We start from the raw sequence: 14,120 nt of genomic DNA on the forward strand, positions 1-14,120 counted from the left end.
TTTTCTCTTCTCTTACCTGTGGGTCCCACTTATAATTTTATTTCTATAACATGAGATAACTTTTTTCCTATAACATAAGAAAAATATTTTCCTTATAATTTTTTTTTTTGGTAATATATTTCCCTTATAATTTATTGAGAATTATTGGGTCATTTTTATTAATTAATTATTAATTTCTAATAAATCTAATAAATTATAACCGTTAGATTTTCAAAAATCACCAGTGATCAGATTGGTTATAAGGGTGATAAACTTTTGTGGTGATAAATATATCTTGCCTCATAAATAAATACTAAGTTGCAAAACACAAGTATATATATAGGAAGGAAAAAAAAAACACTAGTAGTAAACTCTTTTAACACATTTTTTTTGTGTGTGGATGAATTTTACATGTATCTTACTAAATAACTTGAACCTGATATCTATTTAGTAGGACCCATATAAAACTCAACATAATACTAGACGGTGTGTTAGAAAGAGAGTGCCAAAGAGGCAAAGAATATTTTGATAGCATTTTTTTTTTTCTAGTAACGAACACATTAAAACCTAGGATAGAAGAATGTATGATACGCAAATAATAATCATTCACAATTATAAAGGGCATATTCAATGATGATAACACAATCTTCCTTTTCATTTTTTTACAGGGGAGCTTATATTCAACGCAATCATATACTCATAGTAGGCACCAGGCACTATTATAAAGTGCTAACTGATAAAAATCTACTCTATAATAAATATGATTTCTGCAGAAAGTTTTCACAGTCTTAGGAATCTCTAGTATCTGTCACCAGCCCCTCATACTCGTGGTCTTGGTCACCTGCTTATGACAGTGAAGTGGCCTCCAACTTCCTCGAAAAAGTGACTTTTAACTTGTTAAAAGGAACGTAGACACAAGCAGTCAAGCACAATTTGAAGTAATACTTTTAATCTATGTCGAGAGCGCATTATTGATAATTTTATATCAATATAAATTATATTCTCAATCTTAGTCATTAATTTTATTTAAATTTAATAATTTTAATTTAGTAGATATATGAGTAAATAGATTTAACCAGACAAAAATTGAATATAATTTTTTTTTCTTATATCGGTGTAAATTTACCATGACTGCTTATATATGTGTGTACATGTAGCGGGGTGGGGGGAGGTATTCATGATCATTTTATATTGGTATAAGTCACATTCTCAAATTTAGCCTTTAATCCTATTTATATTTAATAATTTTGATTTATTAAATATGTGAATTGATAAATGCAAGACTTTTAAATTTTTACAATGATGTAAGTCAAGTTGCTTTTATATATATATATGAGGTAGGATCCTTTGACACTGGTGTCAAATTTCAAGTGACACCTCATCTGAGAGCCGTTAGATCCAAAAAGATCAATGGTGTCACATGCTTACAAATCAGAGTCGTTGATTTTTTTGGATTTAACGGCTCTCAGATGAGGTGTCAAATTTCAAATTTGACACTGGTGTCAAAGGATCCTACCTCTCTCTCTCTCTATATATATATATATATATATATGAGGTTTACATTTCTGCATCTGTTGTACATGCAACAATCAAATACTTGCCATATATATTTGAAAGCATTGAATGCGAGAAATCATAACCATACAAAAGATGAAAGCATTAAATGTGGAAAATCATAACCATACACTTATCGTTGCAGTACGTAAAGCGGCTGCAGAAATGATTTTACCTCTATATATATATTGTTTCGGATGGCCCAACGCCACAATGACCCAATGGTCCAAGCCCAAACCTTCCACCCTTATTCACGTCAGCCCTACCAGCCTTCCAACTCTCCTGCCCCCGAAGCGGTTGTACTCCCTAGGTGAGACACATTTGTGTCTCACCCAGGGACTCCAACTATCTAGGAGACCACCCCATATACCATAAGTGGAAACTACCCTAGTGTCGTATGCTGACATCGCCAGGCATATCGCAGGGCAGGGACTGTGTCACTGCTATCATAGCAGTGATGCAGCCACCCCTTGGCAGATCCCAAAAAGAGTTGACCCCCTCATCACCAACCCTCAGAGGAAGAGCATCTCCTTTCCCCTATATATATGCCCCTCCCTCGCATAAGGAAGGTATCTTATGTATCGTTATTCTGTCCGTTTATATTAAGTCACATATATACACACCGAACCCCCATTGTTTACTGCTTGCATAATACTTGGGACGATATCTCCTAGCTTGGTCACTACCTTTGCTAGAGGTGTCACCCATACAGTGACTCATCCCTAAAGGGAATATAGTGGGCTTATAGATCCTAACGGTATATATATATATATATATATATATATATATATATATATATATATATATATTCTTCACAAGGCAACTAACAAATATTAAACAATAAGTTGTATCGTTTATATACCAACGTAATATGAAGTTAAAAAAAGTGCCCCTAATATTAATTTGTCAAAATGCTTTAAAGATAAGGCAGCATGGATCATGCCCCATGATTTCACAAGTAAACGGGAAGGAGGTTGAGTAAGAAACCTAGGATAATGGCATGACATGGTTATTCATTCAATATGCACATAGTACTTAAAAAATATTATGCAATCCTAGTACTGTATAGTAGGATGGTATTAAATATATAATTATAGTTTGTGCTAGGGAAGTCACTCTTTTACAAAGGAGTGTGAGTCTCTTTTCGATATATGGAAAAACACCTGCACGTGCATTTGCTCCTCTGGAGAATACACGCGTATTCTTATGCATGCTATACATGTGCTTTTGAATGAGTTTGTCCATTTGCTGAACCTTTTAAGTTCACATCTTACACACGGTGGAGTTTGGAAATTTTATGAGAGGGAAAGTAAAAGAAGAAATTCGAACTAGATAATATCAGTGTGTTAATACGTAGTCAGATTTGAAAAATTCTTCAAATTCTTTGCGATGAGAAATAATATAGACGAAAGCTCGAAAACAAAACTTGAGAGAGAGACAAACTTATATTATTTTTCTCTCAAGTCTAAATATGATTTAAAATAAGGAAAATATGTCCCTTATATGCACATACAAAAAATGGGTGGGACCCTTTTTTTTTTCTTCTTCTCTCTTCTTTTTAGTGAATCTAACTCAATTTTTTTTGTATATTGCATGAAATAATTTTATATATTTCCCTTAAAATAAAGACTTATATAAATTTGGGAGGGGATAAACGGCCCTGCTAGCTCTTGACTCTACCATTGGAGAAAAGTTAACATAGACCCGGTGCACCATAATTCAATGTTCCATTTTTCAAAATAAGAAATTTTTTATGACACTTTTATCTCTATCATTTTAGGTATTTCCTTCCATGTCCTAGTTTTTTTCTATTTTTAGAAAAAAGGTGCCTTGCACCGGGTGCATAGTAACTTTTCTCCTACCATTGATATTACTTGTTGAGTGGTTGGTGAGGTTTCCATTTTCAACAAGAACTGTCACTAACACAAATGAATAAGACAAAAGTGAAGGCCATGCAATGTGATTATGTAAGTAGATCTATCCCAAGTAGCAATTGGAAGTTTCTAAAATCATTACTGAATGTAATTTCATTTGGTTGTTTAGTTATGCAAAATATCATGGAAGTATATGTTGTAAAGTGTACTTGAGGTTTTGCTAAAAGCACTTTTTTGCTTTATATATGCTTAATTAGCAAGGAAGGACCAAATGCACACACTGTTGTCATTTGGTAGGGAAAAGTAAAATATTAAAGAAAGCTCTTTCCTATGAAAGTGCTATATCTGTCGTAGTTTTTTTATTTTTTATTTGAGAAAGGTTATCGTTACTACTTATTTTGATTTATAATATTTTATAACTATATTTTAATTATTGATTTTTTAATTAACAATTATTATTTTTGTAAATTAAATTTATTAATTTATAATAAATAATAATCATTGATTGACCAAAATTAATGATTAAAATATAATTGTAAAAGGTTATAAATAAAAATAGTTTGTAATATATCTTTTCAGTTTTTATTTAATAGAAAAGTAGAAATTCATAAAGTATAGTCTAGTCGTGACCTCCCTGTTGAATCATTCATTTTTTGGCCGGCTTTTGAAGCTAACATCTCTATATTAACTACACCATTTTTTCTAAAATTTGAACTATGCCTAAATAGCTTAGCATATTCCTTTGTGAATGGAGATATTCTTACTACTAGAAAAATTTACTACCAATTCATTACCTTCATGATCATCATTGGATCAATATTTTCTCTCTCTTCAAAAACTAATGGTAATTGTGGAAGTAGTGAGTTGGTAGTGAATATTTTTGGTAGTTAGAATATTTCCCTTCTTCCTTTGTACTTATATAATGTTAGAAGTTAAATGAAATCATTTTTGTCACTAATAGGACAAACCCTTCGCATCTTTAATTCTTTTTTGGTATTTAGATCATTTAATATCACATTGCTTAAACAGTACAAGAGTTCCTAAACAATGGCCAAGACCGTATTGTTTTGCCAGTCACGGTGTTAAAGGAGATAGTTATTTCATGTCATAGAGATAAATTTGTGGGCTCCACCACCTGAAAAAATAAAAGAAAAGAAAAGAAAAAGGTGGCACAGTTATCGAAGGGTGTGTAAGAGAGAAAATATATCTTATGTAACATAAGAATAGTCCACCCCAAAAGCTAGCTCAAAGGGTGGGAGTGCCTAAGGCCTTATAAAGGCCATATTAGTTGCCCATCCAATCAATGTGAGATTATATATCTCAACACGTCCCCTCACGCATGAGCCCTTTAGGCTAGAAGCGTGGAATTGCACAGACCCAATTTTTGGTTTACCTTTTTGTGCTTTTTATTTTAATTCCACTTTAAATTGGGGGACGATGAGACTCTGATACCATATAAAGAACCTTGGGATACACCACCTCAAAAGCTAGCTCAAAAATTGGAATTAAAATAAAAAGCACAAAAAGGTAAACCAAAAATTGGGCCTGTGCAATTTCACGCTTCTAGCCTAAAGGGCTCTTGCGTGAGGGAGCGTGTTGAGATATATAGTCCCACATTGATTGGATGGACAACTAATATGGCCTTGGGCACTCCCACCCTTTGAGCTAGCTTTTGGGGTGGTGACCTCAAGGTTCTTAATAGTCACACACTTGCACAAAATGTGTAATAATAATAATAATAATAAATATGGTTCACTCATGAGTAGAAACTTAAAGTTCTCTTTTAATATTCCGTGCTCTCTCATCTCTTACTTAGATATTCTTTAATGTGTGATTTGACATAATCAGGTTATGTGAAATAATTTTAATTGTTTATAGACAAATTAACAATGATAAAAATGAGATAAAAAAATAAAAAATAGAAAGTGACAAAAAAATATTAATTTATTTATAAACGGTTAAAATTCTTTCACAGAATCAGATCATATTAAATCACACGATGATATACTTTCCGCAAAAAAAAAAAATATATATATGTGTATGTACATATATCTTTGAAGGAAAAAGTGTATGTCATTTTAAAAAATGTAAAATTATGTCATTTTAAATAAGAGAAAGAGGTAGATAATGGGAAGAGAGAATACAAAAAAAATAAAGGTATGGGTCATCGTCATACCTCTTTATAAGAGTAAAATGATATAAATTATGTTATTTAAAAGGATAAATACTTTTTCCATCATTGCAACATATTATTCTTATATCTTTCTATAGAGGAAGTTATACTTACAATTTTTTTTACAACCTCTTATAACCATATCTTAACACCGTTGATTTTCATCAATCAACAGTTATCATTTATTGTGAATTAATAATTAATTAATGAGTTTAATTTGCGAAAATCATAACAGTTGATTGGCGAAAATGTAAGATATGGTTGTAAGAGGTTGTAAAAAAAAAAATTATAAGTATAACCCACCTCATCTTTCAATTCCTTCCGAACAAAAACAAACCTATAACTATTTCACTGTCTCAAAAAATAAAATAATAAAAATTAATGTAACAAATGCAACATTTGTTAAGAACATCCATCCTATAGTTCTGCTTAATTATAATTATTAAAAAAGTTTTTATCCAGTGAAATTAAAATAAGCATAAGATAAAATAAAAAATATTGGATCTGTTTAATATTCACACTTCAAGTCTAAAGGACTTTTTTATAAGAAAGTGTGTTAGAGAATAATATAAATCATTAAAAAAATCTTTATCTAACACCTTAATATTTTGAGTTGAATTAATTCTTTAAAAGATGGTACTTTCGTATAAAGTATGCACTGAATACAAATATTGAAGAATTACCATGAAGCATTAAAAGTTAGAACTTGCATGCTCTCAGCTGAGTCCTTTGAGGCGTACTTTCTAATCTTATTCATTAAATTATTAAATTTTCTAACAGTTAAAATGAAATAGAAAGAATCAATAAAGAGAAAAAAACTATCTAGATAGAGAGAGAAAGTAGTTTCTCTTCCATTTACTATATAATATATTCATTTTTTTATTCATTCTTTTAATATATCTACCTTGCTAAGTGGGGTTTAGTGTTCCACTCACAAAAAGTAAAATTTAAAGGCCCAGTTTTTGTTTTGAGATTCAGATTGGGTCAATGCAGCAAGTAAAACTGTTGAAGTAGGTGAAGTGGGAAACCCTTTCCTTAGATTTTGTTTTGGTTAAAGATTCAGAAGTCAAAACTGTCTATTCCTTCAACCGTTTTTTCAAAGTTGTTTTTTGATTTATGATTTTTATTTTTTTTTGCTTTGAAAGGAAAACTTAATCATCCCTTTTTTTGGTTAGTAGTGTAAGCAATGTTGTCCCAGAGAATGTTCAACTCTCAAGTTTTCATGAGCAAAAAAAGTGGTTTTGTTTGTGCTGAGGTTTGTGCAGGAACAATCTTGGGTTTTTATTCTTTAATGCATAGTGGTGATGATAGAAATGACATGCATCATTAGTTGATGGCTTTTTCTCTCAACTACTATCCCATGTTGGTTTTTGGAGCATCTGTTCTGAAACGTTGATTCCCTTTGAAATCTGATCTGACCCATCTTTTTTTTTTCTTCTTTTTTTGTTCTGGGACCAATTTTCTCCCACCCTATACTCTTTTGTGTTTGTGAGTGCCTGTTATCAAACCTCTAAGAGTTCAAAGAATCTGGTTATGTTAGGATTGATTTCCGGGTATGTTCTATCCTTTCCTTTTATTATTATTATGTTTTGGTTTCAGGTTTGGTGCAAAGTTTATGCCTTTGGATATATAAATCACTGTATAGATTGAGGTGAATTTGGGTTTTCAGGTAAATTTGTTGCTGGCTACCAAATTGAGATTGAGGTGCTTTCTGGGTATTGGGGTTTGGTAATGAAAAATATGGAGTTTTAGGTTTGTGCAGTTTGGCTCAGAAAAAAATGGGATCTCAAGGGGGGACAATACAAGAGCCAAAAAATGCACCTTTGGCTAGGGAAGGGTCCTTGTATAATCTGACCCTTGATGAGGTGCAGAACCAGCTTGGAAATTTGGGGAAACCACTTGGAAGCATGAATCTGGATGAGCTTCTCAAGAGTGTGTGGAGTGTTGATGCTAGTGATGCCTCAGGATTGGATTTTGGTGGTGATGCTAACATGCAACATGGTCAAGTTGCTTCTGGGTCCTCTTTGAATCCACAAGGGAGCTTAACTTTGTGTGGGGATCTTAGCAAGAAAACTGTTGATGAGGTTTGGAGAGATATGCAACTGAAGAAGAGTACTAATATGGATAGGAAAGTCCATGAGAGACAACCTACACTGGGTGAGATGACCTTGGAGGATTTCTTGGTGAAGGCTGGAGTGGCTGCTGAATCTTTTCCTACCAAGGATGGTGCTATGGAAGTGGTTGATTCAAATGGGGCTTCCCAACAAAATGTTTCACAACATGGTCATTGGATGCAATACCAGCTCCCTTCAGTGCAGCAGCCTCTACAACAGCATCAGCATCAAAATCAGCAAAAAAATTTGATGGGGGGTTTTGTGGCTGGTCATGCCATTCAACAGCCTTTCCAGGTTGCGGTGAGTCCAATTTTGGATGCAACATACTCTGAAGCAATGGTGACAATGTCACCATCTTCTTTAATAGGTACATTATCAGATACACAAACTCCAGGTCGGAAAAGGGTTGCCTCTGGTAATGTGGTTGAGAAAACTGTGGAGAGGAGGCAGAAGCGGATGATTAAGAATAGGGAATCTGCTGCTCGGTCACGAGCAAGAAAACAGGTTATATATATTTTTGTGTGGTGTTATTTCTTTGACATCTATTTGTTTTTTAATTTGATACAATGCAATGTTTTTGCCAATGGACAGGCTTATACACAAGAACTGGAAATTAAAGTTTCGCATTTAGAAGAGGAGAACGAAAGGCTGAGAAAACAGAATGTATGTCTCTATACCTTATGCAGTTTTAGTATATTCTTGTTTGCTGATATTTGTTAGTCATTTCCCTTCCTGGCATGCCATCTTGACAGAGTAGTCATTGGTTGAAATGCTTGTTTGTATTATGTCTTAGCTTATCTGTTGTGCAATATGATTAAGCATGTGATTTATGATACTGAAAAGGTGAGTGTGCAGCGTATATAGTGTATACGCTGCAGTTGATGGAATAAGCTGTAGTAACTAATGAATAATCAGACATGTTTGTGGTGAACTGACCAGTGAGGTTTCTAGTTAATCATTATGATTGGTGTTAAGAAAAGAATGTAAAGCATGTTATTCTTTTAGTTAAAAAACGGGGAAAAAAATAATGAGATAAGATCAAAACCAAGAATAAGAAAGAATGTTCATACTAGTTGGAATTCTAAGATATGTTGGTCTTGATTGCTATCATGGTTTATATTTTTAGTTCTTTAGTTTTTTAATTTCATTTGATTCTACTGCTTTGGAATATATCTGTAGTTTGCAGCAAACTGTGGAATATTTACCAAAAATAAAAGAAAATTTTCTCAGGATGAAGCAAAATTTCGTCATCCCTTACAACCATAATGCATCCTATGATTGGTCACGTGGATATTTCCTTTATTACTTTGCTGTTTGACTTTTGTAGTCATACCTAACTAGGGAAGTCATTCTGGAAAGATTGAAATCAAAATACTTGGGGTTATTTGTGTCTTTTATTAAAGGGATTAATATTTCTCTTGTTGTAGGAGATAATTTTATCTCCTACACATACATAAAAGTGTGTGGGTCCCTTATGGGCCCATGTGAGAAGAAGAGAGAGAAAAAGAAAATATGGACACCACACACTTTTATGTGTGTGTAGGAGATAAAATCGTCTCTTACAACATGAGAAACATTAATCCCTTTATTAAATCATATAACAGGTTTGATTGTTGAACAAAATTCTGTGTACTGCTTGTTTCTAGGGCGTGTTATCTGCAAATAGTGTAGTTTGAACCATTTTTTAGACCACCCTTGCAGATACTTAGTTACAATCAACCATTGCACTGATATTAGAAATTTTTCATGTTTCAAATGTATAACTTTCATTTTGATATTTCATTGTTGTGACTCGTGAGTCACACTTTGAAGTGTTGAAACTAACTTTATATTGTTGTGCTGAGTTTTGGTTCCGCACGCTCTTTGTATTCCCTTGGCAGTCACTTCTATCTAACTTCATGTATTGTTCTATCTTCTAAGTCTACTGTCTTTGATACTTATCTCCATTCCTAATTTCTTGGCAAATCATAGCACTAGAAAACTATGAAGATTTTAGAACATTTCCTCCATTTGACTGGTTTGCTAATTTCATTGACAGCAATTGGCTCTAGTTTAGTGATGATTTCTGACTCAGTTTTCCCAAACTACATTTTTGAAGCAATGTTTTTGGGAGTATATCAACCATCTGCCTTGCATGGCTCCAAGGATTGTTTTTAGTGTCTCAAATAAAGACTTGTGGGTAACAATATTAGAAGATAACGTTTGGGGTCTTTATGTTGCTAACTTGATTGGGGAGTTCGAGATATTCGGACAGAGTGATTGGAATTTTATACATGAGTGTTGGAATTTTTACTGGTAGCATAGACTTTCAAAGTTTTTAATGCGGAGTGCTCTAGGATTTTGGGATTATACCAGGTAAAGAAAAGAGTACTATGAAGAATCATAAAAAGGTAGTTCAGCATACTTCTCTACTGCTGTGTTGTTCAGTAAAAAATACTTGTAACTGAGAGTAATAAATAAATCCAAAAAATTTCTAATCCTATACATTACTAATAATCAAAGAAGCACCGACACTTGTAAAAACAGGGAGAGTCGTATCCGACACGCTCCGACATGGCGACACGCTCCGACACGGTGTCGGACACGCGGTCAACTTTTTCCGACACGCGAATTTGACCGTGTCCGACACGGTCAAATGGCATTTTAGTAATTTTTTTTAAAAAAAAAAATTATTTTTTTAAAAATTAAAATATATTAATAAAGCTTCCATCTGATCATATCAATTTTATTTTTTTGTCTTTTTTCCCCTTAAATAGATAAGAGATCATCTCAGCATTATTGTTGTCAATTCCTATTACGCTTTTGTTGTATCTCCTTGTCTCTGATCTCTCTATTTGATATTATATCTCTCTCTCATCCCAGTTCTTATTTTTTTTATTAAAGCTTCCATCTTTATAACGTGTTGATAGGTATTATTAATTTAGTTTCTTTTTTTTGTTAAATTATTAAATATTAAATGTAATATACACTATATAAATTAAAAACATTATTTAATATTAAAACGTGTCCCAACGTGTTGAAATCCATAATTTTTTAGGATTGACGTGTCGGAGTGTCGTGTCGTGTCATGGGTCGCGTGTCGTATCGGTGCTACATAGCTAATAATTGTTTAAAACCTCCTAAGATTTTTCTGAATTTGGTGATAAATACTAGCTCCAAATATTTAAATTGTTTGCAAATGTACATAAGGGGTTGTAAAGCAACCAAGTCAACCCAAAAAATTAAGTTGTTAGGTGAAGGCCAATTAATGGTTTTATATTATATTTTTCTAACATGACCCTTCACACGAGATTCCATTTGGCTTGGAGAATTGACAATACATAGGTCTAGACCCACCTACCTGTGTTAAGAAATTTCTACCATATTTAGTGCCTGTTTGGATCCTCTTAGTTTTAGCTTCTCTTCTCTTTATAAGCAGAAGCTAGGCCAAACAGGCTTTGAGAAAAGCTCCTATAATAAAAAGCTCTTTTTTTATAATGAAGAAAAAAGCTAAAAGCCAAAAGCTCCTAGGAGGAGCTTTTTTTAAGCTCTTATTAGCTTTTCTTGAATTGTGTGTTTTTTTTGAAATGAAGAGCCAAAGAGATAGAGAGAGAGAAAGAGAGAGAGAGAGGGTTTTCTTCAAATGTGTGCTTTTAAGCTAAATTTTTTATGTAATCACCAAACAACTTTTAGCTTTTTTTATTAAGCTCTTTTTTTTAGCTTTAGCTTAAAAGTAGCTTCTAGCTTAAAAAAGAGAGAATCCAAACATGCTCTAACTATTAATAAAATGGAAAGCGGTGAAGATTGAATTCATGACCGCTTGATTACATAAGCTCTAATACCATGTAAAGCGCCAATTTAATCCAAAAGTTTAAGATGTTAGGTGAAGGCCAAATTAATGGTTTTATATTATATTTCAATAAAAGGAGATATGGTATGTTAAAGTTGATAATGCACAATTGCTAAGACAACTAGAAAATCTAATGTGGACTTTGATATGTTGTGTCTTGATGATTTGTCCAGCGGTCCAACCTTTTTATTTGCCATTGGGCTTCTTGTTACATTTCAAATGATTTCTATAAGAATCAATGTACTACCAAAAATAAAAAGGAAGAAGATATGCCAATGTGATAGGAACCCAACAATAAAGATATTCTGTTTTTCTTTACATAAGCTTCAAAGCATAAAGGGGATACAGAATAAGATAAAGAACAGAAAAGTATAAGATAGATGTTACTAATACTTTCCCAGGGCAAAGCTTCGACAGAAAAAATGCCTCTGCCCTCAGCTTACTACTTATAAAGAACTATTTCAACCCAAAAGCTTAAGTTATTGGGTGAGGTTATATTTAATGGTTTTATATTTCTCTAATACGCTCCCTCACACGAGAGCCTATTGGACTTGAAGGGTGGATAATGTTGTATCCACCTACCTGTGCTAAGAAACTTCACAATACTGAATTAATTATTAATTAAATGAAGGGCGGTGAAGATCGAACCCGTGACATGAGGCTCTGATGCCATGTAAAGAACCAATTCAACTTAAAAGCTTAAGTTATTGGGGATATTGGATGAGGTTACATTTAATGGCTTTATATTTCTCTAACACTGCTGAACAAGAGAGTAATCATTCATCCTCTCTTTCCTCTAACTAATCTCCCCTAAATAATCACTTTCTTTTTGCTAACCCATACTAGTTTGGGATAAAGATGATGTTGATGTTTGTTGATTCCACTTCACCTTCTGGATGCTACTCAGTAACTAACTCCCACTAGGCCCTGCCACCTCAGTCACTTTCTAGGACCTCCTTCCTAAGCTTTTGGTCTACCATCTTTCCTCTAGGATCATCTCTCCTATTCGGGTTAGTAACATGATGTAACAAAGCTTAAACATGGTGTTATTCAATAGTACTGTTCTATAATGGTTTGCAGCATTTAATTATGTGTCAGAACTATGTCTGAAACCACATATCTCATCATTCCATTTGGAGTCATCTAAATATTGTGCTCATCACAATAAATTAACTTAGTGTTAGAGAACCCTCATGTGATTGTCCATGTTTGTACTGTCTATTTTTTGCCTAAACCTTTTTGTTAAATTTTTTATTTTATTATTATTATTAATGTATTTTTTTTTTTTAGTTTTGAAATTAGCATATGGTTGGTTCTGTTTCTTCTTTATCAACATCAACATCAACAACACCTTTATCCCAAATTAATTAGCATATGCTATTTCTTCTTTATAACTTTCAAAATTTTAAGGAACCTGAACAGTTAAGCATAGGATGAGTGGGCCTATGCATGGTCTACACATCAAGTCCAAAGGACTTTAGCATGAGGGAGCATATTAGAAACATAATAAAACCATTCATGCGCTTTCACCCAACAACTTAAACTTTTGAGATAGTTGGTTCGTAACAACTTCTATTTGCGGACTTTTTACCTTGTTGTAAAAAAAAACTCTGCTTGTAATGAGTAAGTTATTGGATAACACCATAAATGATTTTTCTAAATATTCATATCTACTCATAGTAACTTTTTCCTTGTCACAGGAGATAGAGAGGGTGTTGCCAAGTGTGCCACCACCTGAGCCTAAGAATCAGCTTCGAAGAACTAGCTCAGCGTCCTTTTGATGTCTTCATTGCAATGAGTTCCTAATTCTCTTTCATGCTATCACATCACATAGTTCTCATGTGCACATTTGATTCTCAAGTTTTCCAAGGCTATTTTTCTCAGGGTAGTTGTTTGTGATGCTATCAGTTTTCCTCAGCTTGCTCTATTCGAATATTTTCCTCTATGTACATTTTTATAAACCTAACTTGCAATTTAAGCAGCATCATAAATACACTTGAGTCTAATTCTTGACCTGTAAGTGGCTTTACTACCATTGTTTTTCATGGCTTCTCTGTGAGCAAGAGTGTGTAACTTATAGCCATTACTCATTTGCATTTGCTTAAACCTGTTAAACTTTAGTTTTAAACTAATTTCATTTCATGCAGAATGTACTTTTGCCTAGTATGGCGATTTTGTAATGACTTGTATAGTGTGGACTCACATATCACATGATAAATTTCATGATCTTGGTCCATATAACAGGTTTCTGGTTTGAGGCTACTGGCTATTTGGTGGTCTAAATTTTAGAATTTTGATTTTAAATCACAACTGCTTGAAGTTTTATAGGATGTGCCTGTTTTAGGTGTAAAAATAGGTAGTGGAGTGAAATAGAGTGGAATAATTTTTTCACAATTTATTTTCAGTCAATTTTGCTTGGTAAAAGGTGAAAAATCATTTTCTAGTTGCTTTGTAATATTGAAGTGGCCAAAGTTTGTAGAGTGGAGTATAAATGTCTTGTATGCAGTCTTATTTTTGTAAAGAGATTGTTTTTCGGTTATGAAACCGTAACCTTTCGGTCACAAAAGCTTCAGTTGTCCAGTGATTCTCTACAACTA

At 33.1% G+C, this 14,120-nt stretch overlaps 1 protein-coding gene across 3 annotated transcripts; it reads left to right on the plus strand.

The window, feature by feature from the left end:
* The first annotated feature begins 6,536 nt into the window (after window positions 1–6,536).
* On the plus strand, window positions 6,537–13,654 carry LOC133304517 (ABSCISIC ACID-INSENSITIVE 5-like protein 2). 3 transcript variants are annotated; one of them, XM_061504564.1, is made up of 6 exons: window positions 6,537–6,590; window positions 6,759–6,835; window positions 7,121–7,133; window positions 7,250–8,198; window positions 8,286–8,357; window positions 13,224–13,654. In XM_061504564.1, the coding sequence occupies exons 4-6, from the start codon at window positions 7,359–7,361 to the stop codon at window positions 13,302–13,304; spliced, it is 993 nt and encodes a 330-aa protein (XP_061360548.1). In that variant the 5' UTR covers window positions 6,537–6,590; window positions 6,759–6,835; window positions 7,121–7,133; window positions 7,250–7,358; the 3' UTR covers window positions 13,305–13,654. The 3 variants fall into 3 exon arrangements, with proteins under 3 accessions (XP_061360548.1, XP_061360547.1, XP_061360549.1); XM_061504563.1 differs by having other exon boundaries at window positions 6,583–7,133; XM_061504565.1 differs by lacking the exon at window positions 13,224–13,654 and adding an exon at window positions 9,733–9,867 and having other exon boundaries at window positions 6,583–7,133.
* Window positions 13,655–14,120: the final 466 nt, after the last annotated feature.

This window comes from Gastrolobium bilobum, unplaced genomic scaffold (assembly GCF_033153095.1).
Source record: "Gastrolobium bilobum isolate Gb01-03AN ecotype WA unplaced genomic scaffold, APGP_CSIRO_Gbil_v1 utg54589, whole genome shotgun sequence".
Taxonomy (NCBI): domain Eukaryota; kingdom Viridiplantae; phylum Streptophyta; class Magnoliopsida; order Fabales; family Fabaceae; genus Gastrolobium; species Gastrolobium bilobum.